This window comes from Patella vulgata, chromosome 4, assembly GCF_932274485.2.
Source record: "Patella vulgata chromosome 4, xgPatVulg1.2, whole genome shotgun sequence".
Classification (NCBI taxonomy): domain Eukaryota; kingdom Metazoa; phylum Mollusca; class Gastropoda; family Patellidae; genus Patella; species Patella vulgata.
Window position 1 is genome coordinate 68,060,909 of NC_065882.2, and position 10,766 is coordinate 68,071,674.

The 10,766-nt window shown below is 37.7% G+C and overlaps 1 protein-coding gene and 1 long non-coding RNA gene across 2 annotated transcripts; both read right to left on the bottom strand.

The window, feature by feature from the left end:
- LOC126817991 (insulin-like growth factor 1 receptor) lies at positions 1–7,277 on the bottom strand. Its single transcript, XM_050545169.2, has 7 exons — positions 7,199–7,277; positions 6,091–6,152; positions 5,730–5,872; positions 3,722–3,786; positions 2,647–2,779; positions 1,065–1,224; positions 1–134 (listed from the first exon to the last, which is right to left on the bottom strand). Exons 2-7 carry the CDS (start codon positions 6,134–6,136, stop codon positions 1–3), a joined length of 681 nt encoding a protein of 226 aa, XP_050401126.2. The 5' UTR covers positions 6,137–6,152; positions 7,199–7,277.
- Positions 7,278–8,879: 1,602 nt separating this feature from the next.
- On the bottom strand, positions 8,880–10,766 carry LOC126817995 (uncharacterized). The gene is made up of 4 exons (XR_007679143.2): positions 10,456–10,766; positions 9,731–10,223; positions 9,528–9,621; positions 8,880–8,962 (listed from the first exon to the last, which is right to left on the bottom strand). It is a non-coding gene; the product is annotated as an uncharacterized LOC126817995 (long non-coding RNA).

Genomic DNA, 10,766 nt, shown 5'->3' on the forward strand with positions numbered 1-10,766 from the left:
TTACCAGACATCAGACATATTGGTATATATACCATCTTTTAATGATTCTGGTGCCATCCAACGAACTGGTAAAAGACTTTTCCCACCAATTCTATAATAATCAGTTTTATATATTTCTCGGGTCATACCAAAATCTGTTATTAAGAACAAATAATTGAGAATAAAAAATGTAATTAATTTTGAATATTCAGATTTTGAGTACTGTTTGGAACTGCGTGTCCCAACCTCAGAGTGGGTTGGGTGGCCGAATGGTTAGCGTGTGCGTGCTGTATCTTAAGGTCTGTCATTGAGTCTACTCGCGTGGTTTCGAATCCCCGGTTGTACGTGACAAGGAGTAGGGTCGCCCTACCTCGTTGGTTTTCTCCGGGTCCTCCGGTTTCCTCCCACTGCTAAAGACCCCTACGCGCAAGCGAATTATAGAAATAAAATTGAACCATGTGTTAGTTCCGAAATGACCTAGTTTGTGTCGAGTGGACGTTAAACCCCATTTCTCTCTCTCTCTCTCTCTCTCTCTCTCTCTCTCTCTCTCTCCCAACCTCAGAGGGTTAGTCCCATATCAGCATAATTACAGATGCAATTAGGGTCTGCTTTGGTCCCGTTTTGGAAAATAAAACTTAGTTTAGGTCCTAGTCTTATCAAAGCTGTATTTTAACAAAAACCAAGCAGGTTTATATTTCGGTCTTCATTAAGCCCGATGGTGCAAAAAGTAGGATATCAAACTCAATTTCATTTCACCCTTCCAAATGTGACTTCTAATGGAGTCACGGTGGCTAAGTGGGTAAGACGCTGGGTCGCTAGCTCGCTAGCCTGGAGGTCGCGTGTTCGATCCCTGCATTGGTCGAAAAAGTCCATCGAGATTTTCAGACGTGGATTCCCCTTGGCAGTTATAAGAGTAGGCCACAGTCAGAGCAGAACAGTGGGACGTTAAACCCCATTTAAGTTAATTTCTGTGACTTCTAATATCTTATATAAGATTTGTATACATAAATACGTACTGCCATGAATCTATATACATATATATTAAAGATCGAAACACACACCCAAAGATGAAATAAACTATTTACCCCCTATTTTCACCGAATTATCTTGTGCCACCATACAATTTCTGGCAGCTAGATCTCTGTGAACTAACTTTTTATCCGTTAAATAGGCCATTCCATCAGCTATTTGTCCTATTATCTGTAAAATTTCCATTAAAGTTGGTGGTGGTAAGCAATTCTCTCCCTTTATTGGAAACAAAATCCATTAAGACATTTAGTGTATTCCAATGTTTTTTTTAAAACACGCTATTAGTTCTAAAATTCCAGAATAGAACGGAAGGTTTTGTTATTCATGCGAACAAATTTGAATAATCTGAGTCTGTGGTTCTCTCTAAGCGGCGAATGCCAAAAAATGGGATAATGCGACCTGATGATCGGGATTCCTTTATAATCCGCGTATTTTTTTTTTTTTTTTTTTTTTTTTTTTTATTCTCTTGAAAAAAATTGGAAATACCGGAAAATTCACAACGAAACGAAGAAATGCTATGTGGTGATAATACGAGAAGGCGTCTATTAATTTTAATACTATTATATGTTGTTGTATTTTGTATGAGGAACTTTAAATTGTAAGCAAATACAACAGAGTAAGATGGGCTTGTTAATTAAGTACAACACAGAGCTGGCATTCACTAATCAAGTGCAGCCACTTCCTGTCATGTGTTACTGCTATGTTGAAACAATAAAGTTATCTTCAATAATCAGTTAGTCAATATGAGTTAGCCCTTTCGTTATCCATTGGAAACTCTAACAATGTTTGCCATCCATGCAAAAATATAACACTTGTCTTCTATTCACTTAACTAAGTTTTATGATCGATAAACGGGGCCAATTTCATTGTGAGTTTTCCGGTAGTTCTAATTTTTACAGGAGAGTAAAAATATACGCGGGAAATTAAGGAATCCTGATCATCAAGTCGCATTATCCCAATTTTTTGGCGTTCGCCGTTCGTCATTTTGGGAGAGTCATAGACACCGTTTGAATAATCATTACCTAAGCAACATATGTACCATTTGTTTGAAATCCACTGAATGGTTTAGAAAAAGAAGTCGACAACGTCTCAATCAAGTTACTCATGCGAATGAGCACTACACACGCAATATACCGTCCATATGTCATGATATGTGGTTAAGGTCCAGTATATGTTTACGAGACTACGTCTGGCGCCACGATTGTAGTTTCCAGCAAGAGCTTCGTCAAGTTGCGGTTTTGAACGTCTGAATCCACCCTCGGTATCGCCAGTGGTATCGTTCCGTTCTACTCCACAATACTCTGGGTTCATTCACGGGGGAGACACCTAGTCAAGTTTTATGATTGATCCGTAGAATCAAAAACGATCAAGGGTAGATAATTTGAATCCGTGAAAACCCCGTGAATGAACCCTGTGTACTGGAATAGAACGGAACGATATCACTGCGGATACCGATGGTGGTCTGAATCCGATTATGAACAGTTGCTTCCGGTGATATTCGACCTGTCCACAAGGAGAAGATATCACTATCGGCGATTAGACCCTGTATATGGCGCGAACTCCAATCTTTAAATTTTCTTCTTTGCAATTTCAACACGCATTTAACGGTTTGCTTTCTTCTAATTGAAAAGAGCTTACCTCAGCATCCGGTCTGTGAAGACGTAAAAACTTCTGTAAATCTCCATTGACCATTAATTCCATTATAACTAGAGCTGGTTGTCCTTTTGATACAACACCCAAGAGTTTTACTACATGATGACAATTAAAGGCTCTATAGAGTAAAATTGGATATTATGGATCGTAATTATTCTAATAAATCTACTATCTATAGTATGGGAAGTAATAATCACTTGTTAAATATACCAACTATCTGATATACACACGGGTTACGGGAGATGCTGTCCATAAAAAATATTATAATTCCATGATGAACTGCACCAGTTTTTTAAATTTTCCCACAAACTCTATCATTTATTGTGTCCATATGCTTTAAAAGTGAAGCCGTAAAATGGGTCGTAACTCTGTGATTTAAGATTATGAAGCAGTGAACGTTTACATATTTCTGCAAGCACGTCTGTGTTGTGGTCTGTAATTCCGACCTAGGTTATCTCGCGAAGTTGTATGGAGCTAATGCATATAAAATTAATTGTGGCTAACCCGGTCCAAAAATGTACAGTAAGAGCAGTTCTAAAATACCAGCACTGTTTTGGGACATAAGCCTAGTGTAGTGTTACACCTGGTCTGTTCATTGGATGTTGATTGGCCAGGGCCTCAAAGATGGTGATGAGAGATGGAGCAGTTCATCACTCGATATTTTACTGATCGACGTTTATGTAATCGATCAAGGCCATCCCCAATAAGCTATTGGTCCACTTTCAAGAACATAAGCTTGCCAGGTAACCAATATACACCCATCAGTAGGTTTTTGGAAGTAGTCAAAAACAGTCATAGTAAATAAGCTCAAACCGGAGTGTTTCGATGACAAGGACAATAACTCTGCCTAAAATTGACGCACGTTTCACAATTTCGATAGGCCTCTCCATGGAAGTTTGATTAACCGACGGACGTGGGCGATGACAATAAACTTCCACATAAGATGAACGCATATACCACACCCTCCTGAATTTAAGTGTTAAATGCATTGGATTGACTACAAAATATCTATTTAACGTTCAGTGGTTTGGGTAAAATTGCTATAACGTGTTGGACTTACTTCATTATAGAGGCCTCTTTTAGAAAGTTTCGTCTATCATACCAACTTACATTTCCATTCATAACCTGTTTATATAATTTCAAAATAAATCCAATGATAATCGAATTATAAAGCGAAGTAGGTCGCATGTTAATTAGTATAAGTATAAATGAAGGTCGTATACCTCCTTTACCCCATTTCGGTCTCCAAATGTTATAAGTTTAAACCAATGAAAGGAAATGTTTATCATCATAAAACGACATAGTTGCTATTGAGATACCAGACCATTAGTAAATATCAGTTTTTGAAATATTTAAGGACGAAAATACTGGAATTTTGTTCAAACAGTGACGTTTCCATCTATACTTTTGATTTCCATTATATACGGGTTATTTTACGTGGATGCCACCGTGTACGGGTGGAGCGCTATTTTCCGTATCACCAGAACGATTTGGGGCACATATTTCTTTTCAGCCTCGCAGGCAGGCGCTACTACCCGAGAAGTAAAGGTCGAACTTGAAAAACATTGGAGGGTCTTCTGGACCCACACCGGATTCGAAACCGGGACATTCGACTACTGCGAACCACAGTCTTTAAAGGAGAAAATGAGAGAAAAAGATATACTATAAAGGGCAGTGGTTAGCTCGTACGCGCGGTATCATAAGGTCTGCCATTGAGTCAACTGGCGTGGTTTCGATTTCCCGGTTGCAAGTGGCAAGGAATAGGTTGCCTATCCAACCTCGTGGGTTTTCTCCGGGTACTCCTGTTTCCTCCCACTGCTAAAGACCCCTACGCGCAAGCAAAATACTGAAATAAAATTGAACGACGTGTTAGTCCCGAAATGACCTAGTTTGTGTCGAGTGGACGTTAAACTCTCTCTCTCTCTCTCTCTCTCTCTCTCTCTCTCGGAGAAGCGTTCATTTAGATAGTAATTCAGACGATTAAAACAAAAAATATATAGGTTAGATACCAACTTTCGCTCGATGTTCATGTACATCAGTAGCAACAAAGATGGCGGCTTGAAATAAATGGAAAGTGATGTGAACTTTAGTTGGTCACAACATATACTAATGCGAGGAGTGGTTATCATGCGCTGACCAGTGCGCTTTCGTAAGACTACTGTTTGTTGTATCTGGAAGTCTGTAATTATTTTCCAGTTATGAGGGGATCACGTGGCTAAGTGGGTAAGGCGCTGGCTCGCTAGCCTGGAGGTCGAGTGTTCGATCCCTGCATTGGCCGAGAAAGTTCATCTCGATTTTCCGGCGTGGTTTCCCCTTGTCAGTGATGCAGAACGGAGGGCCTGACAAGACAGCTGCATAGTCGTTCGGATGGGACAAAAAACCGAGGTCCCGTGTACACATTGGCGTGCACGTAAAAGATCCCTTGGCAGTTGGAATTCGATATAAGAGTAGGCCGTAGCGCCGCTGCCCGGGCAAAATTTCCCTCATAGCACACTGTATGGCGTATGCCCGTCTTCAATTTAACCCAGGTTAGGTGCAGAAGCGTAGGACGTTAAACCCCATTTCATTTCATTTCCAGTTATGAGTATATTGTGTCTTTAAATGAATCTAATCTTTTGGTATTGAGTTGAGATATATTCTAACACAGTCACTTTAACTGTTATTTAAACAATGGTATCTAGATCACAGCCATTATGGGACAAAAGCTTTCTCTTAATGGAACAATGGTTGCAAGCATTATCAGTTCGGCAGCGTTACTATAATTAATTCACTTGGTTATCTCCCTGGGTATGTTGTCACTCCTAATATTTCTCTTCCGAAAGATACTATACATTTATAAAATCTTGAATGAAGTAGACGAGAAAATTATCGATTAGTCGACAAGGCAACTGAATAGAACGATGAAAACAAACGTCAATAACAGCTTGCTAAAGGGCTGATAATACCCGCTTGCTACCATTGCTTCGAGAGTATCAACAATGCAGCAATGTAAAATCTTATAATCTATATACTAAATTATATTGTAATACAATTATATTGACATTTAGAACACACTTAATTCTACTTACTTTTATAGCTACTCTTGTTTTATTACTTTGATCAAGTTCATCATTTAGTACACCTTCCCACACCATACCAAATGTTCCTTTACCAATTGCCTTCACAAATTCAACCTGATCCCTGGCTAATTCCCATTCATCTGCATAATATACTAAAATATACAGAAATAAAATCGTTAATAATACTCACAAAAAGCTTCAGGATTAAAACAAAGATTTATTGAAATGAAATGAAATGAAATGTGGTTTTATGGCACGCCAGCTCCAACCGGGCTATATTGCGCCAAACATAAGATTTATTGAATAAAACATTCTCAATTCAAAACTGATAACAAAAAATATGGTGTAGCAAAAATTGATTATGACTTACTACCACAGATAGCGGCATAAGCTGGATTGTAGGAAATGGTTGTCATGTTTTCGGCCTTGACCCTGTAAGTAAAGTCAGATACAACCAGATGGAGAATTATACGATTGTTTGATTTAAACTGGTATGAGATGAGAATTAAATATTAATTAATAGGTATATATACCATAACGCACCTAACAAGACCCATGTAACGCACTAAACACGACGCAAACTCTATCCATGAAGTAATGACTATATCTGACAGTTGTTGCTGTCTAGCAATCTTACTGTATACATATTTCCATAAGCACCTAAAGTCAACAAACCACTGTTCAGAATTTTCCGCTTAAAGGTGTCCCTATTCGTACCGAGCAACTTCATTTGATCAAATCTGAATACTCACAACCCCAGCAGTAAACCCAATGTTTTTGTATTAAATCTATCATTTGATTTAATAGAAGTAATCGCGACCAATGTCTAAATTTGTCTCTTTTAGTTGCCTTTGACATGAACCTATGGTGCCGATGTGGTTTCGAAGATGGAACTGACTAAATGTGTGAAAACGGTCTAAATTTGCCTCAAAGGAATAAACAACTTCATTTTATCAAATGTGAATATCAATAAGCACCACCCAAACAACATCCGAATTAAATTTAGTCGCAATGCAACAAGAGGCTTAGAAGAAGAAATCCCTATGAAGCCAATCAACTTCATTTGATCAAATCTAAATATGTATCACCCACGCAAAACACATACCACATTAGGTTGAAATCAGACAACCTGTTCAGTGCCCTTATGTGCCCTAAGATCAACTTTATACTTAATTTGGTTCATAGAGTAAAGGGCTGGGTGGAAGAATGGGCCAAGGACAGAGCTATGACATAAACACTTTGGGCCGAAAACCACCAGAATATCTAAATAGATTACTTTATACTGAGATTAATTTTAAACAACTTACTAAGATTTTGTTTTAAACAGCTTATACTTAGTTTAGTTTTAAACAACTTACTTATAGATTTGGTTTTTAAAAAAAAAATTACTTAGATTTAGTTTCAATCCGAAAGCCTACTTAGATTTAGTTAATACAATTACTTAGAGGCAGTTTGAACAATTAGCTAAAACAACTTACTTAGATTGAGTTAAGAACCAGACAGTGAGTGCAACGATTGTTATAAGTAATATAGCAGAGACAACGGTCACGGATATATAAGTTCCATATAAACTTGGCTTCTTGACACCTGTAAAGTCCATTAATATTGCTTTTGATAAAGATATCGGTTTTGGTTTGAAGGTTCTGTTTATAAAGAATACTAGAAGGTGATACGACAAGGACACGTGCACATTGGATCACAAGGCATGATTGTCAACATGCAAGTCATGTGCATCTTGGGGTTTGTAACAAAACAAGGAGTGTTGTCGTCTGACTACCCTAATGGACGTTTTCTTGTCACAAATGTCATCCCGAGACCTTACTTGTTAATTAACTGGGGGATTGAATGGCCGAACTGTCATTGAGTCATCTGGCGTGGTTTAGAATCCCCAGTTGTACGTGACAAATTAAAAATTAAACCATATGTTAGTCCCGAAATGACCTAGTTTGTGTCGAGTGGACGTTAAACTCTCTCTCTCTCTCTCTCTCTCTCTCTCTCTCTCTCTGTGTGTGTTAATTAACTGGTAAAGCTCTATAAATGTCTAACGTGGAATGTTACTCTCAGCCATTAATCTTGACCATTACTCTTTCGCAATTTTTGTAACATGAAGACCTCGACCGGAATTCGTGGAATAAAGTGAATTGCCCATTTTTTTCATTTTCATACCCAATAAATGGAATCTTTTTTTTATGAAAATGTAAATAACCTGATGTGACAGGTTTTGATACTCAGCCTTTGTCGATTGGGCCAGTTCGACAGTTTCGAGCGAGCTTCGTCAAGTTGCAGTCACGAATGGTTGATTCCGGTCACGAACGGCAACTTCCGGTGACGAAGGCATTGTTCTCAAGAAGAAGAGAGTAGAAGCCCAGAAGATAACATTAACATATTTCAAAAGACAAGTTTGTTTATCGTTTATAATCTTACCAGCAGGTGCTTGTATATGAAAATATCTTGCCTCCGTCCAAGTTCCATTTGTAGCTAAGGATGTGGCTCGAATTCTAAAGGAGTAATTACCGGGTTTAATCTGCTGTAACAGAACACCGGAGTTTTCCAGGTATTTGTTCTGTGACAAACAAACCCGCGTATCCTGGAAACAGAATTCTGAAATAGTTGACTCACCAGTAATATACTTACATATTTAACATATATGTATAAGAAGTTCTATCTTGCCTTCTAGAAAGAGTAAGAATATCCTACCTAGTGTACAACATCCGTCACCACTTATTTCTAACTAAAGTGATTATTTGGACCTGCAATTCCGATGCCGATACTTTTGAGTAGACGATAATAAATAGGCCATGGTGAAAAGTACAACATAAAAATTGATAACTATGTGAACCCCACAAATCGGAAGATGTATCTAGTGTTCTAGAAAGAGTATGCACTCCATGCCTCGTACACGACACCCATCGACACTTCAACTAATTTGTATAATGATATAGGTCTGGGGTTCAGCATGAGAAGCTACTGGGTAGAAGATTAAAAAGTGGAGATAAATCTGTGCCGTTTGGCATTTCAATGCTCCCTCTACGTTTAAGTTTAACGCTGATTGAAAGTGGAACAAAATGTTAAAACTAAGAATACGTAAATACTTACTCCATGATCGCCAAGCTTTCTATATCCTATATCAAATGATATTATTACACCATTTGGATCAGTGGGGGCTTCCCAAAGAATCAAGACATCACCGGTTTCATTTATATTCACTTCAATGGAGGACGAATTAATTAGGTCTGCAGTGGCTTTAAAAGTTAGAACATTGTTAAATAGTCATTATTGGACTGAAAATAAAAACTGCAATCTGATAACAATTGAGCAGTTTAGCTCACCGGGTATATCTGTGTACTATCATAACCTCAATCAATGTTCTTAAGATAAATTCTGGCTCATTAACAAGGAGCCCGAGAAAGTTCCTTGGGATTTTATAACATGGTTACGCCTTGTCGCCAGTGGTTGGGACGGATGGCCTGGAAGTAAAAGTGTATCGTCGTTTGGATGGAATTAAAACATAGGTCCATCTATACCGTAGACAACGTGTTATAGACCTCCTCACGGTGGAAATTCAAAATGAGAGTAGACGTGACTCTGTCCGAGCAAAATTTCCCTTATAGCACACTGTATAGCACATGATCGTATTCATAAGCCAGACTGTTGCAGAAAGCTTAAACGTTAAGCCCATTTAATTTCAATCCGAGTCTCATTAATTAGAGATTTGGGTATTCACATATAATATGATAAATAATATATTTAACTAATAAAATAGCCAATTGCTTTGAAACTCCGGAATAGTTAGTACATTGTACTTACGTGATGGCAGTGTTCTGCCACTGCCAATAGCGGATTCAGATTCGTCACCACATAAATATTGTCCTGTTTCTAAGGGTTCCTGACAAGCATACACCTGTAAGATGTTAATTCCCTTTTTGTTAAACTGATTTCTTACTTTTATAGGTACAATTCTTTAAAACATCGATTCAAAGACTAGTTACGTTCTTCAAATAAAATATTACCTTGATACTGTAAGACTCAAAATTTCCCAGATTTGGAAGGATGATGTATGTATCATACACTATAGCGTGGTAGTCGGTGAAATCTTTATCCTCCTCGACTCTTCCCACACTTTTACCATTACCAATTTCTTCAATCTTTGGGACTCTACGTTTATACCTATCTTTATTATTCTTTGAAGATGAAGGAACAGGGATTGCCATCAGATCAGCGAGTGTAAATGGCAATGTGTTCTTTTTCTTCGTTGTGGGCACTTTTGGTTGGAAATAATTTAGTTCGGGAAACGGTGCTATTGACACTGAATTACTTCGATTATCAGTCATGGGATATAACTCCTGCTTCTTTACATCCGTCTGGTTGGATTGGGTTGGTACCTCAACATTCATCAAGTCCGTCACTGAAAATGGCAACAGGTGCTTTCTCTTTTTCATTAAACCTGTCTCTTTTAGTTCTTTCAATTCTTTTAAGACATTTTTCAACACTTTGGATTGTGGTCTAAATACATAAGTACAACAGAAATGTGTTAGTTCAGCATATACAAACAGATCAACCATGAATGCGTTTTGAAAAAAAAAACTCTGTAATTTTAAAAAGGAAAAAAAATCACTTTCTTTATAAATTAATGTTGAAATTGATTTGTTTTCCTCATTCTGTATTAACATTCATTCCATTTAGATCAAATGAAATAACTCAGCTTAAAGGTGATCATGATCATAAACATATTTACAATTTCATATAGACGATGTTGCGTAGAAGAATCTCAAATTGGTGCGGATCTGGGTGTTCAACAATCGCTTTATCAGCCTCTTCCTCATCCGGCTTTCGACAGGTACAACAGTTAGTTTCAACAGATAATGTGGTATTTCTGATCGTTTTGTCTTCCAACCACCTTTGCTCAAATCCATGCGTCTTTTGTTCAAAATCAAGCGCTTAAAACAAGAATTGTTAAACTAATTGTTTATTTTCTCTTCTTTCTAATTTAAAAAAGAAATACATGGGGACTTATAAGCTGTACACATTTTATCATTCCTAATCTGA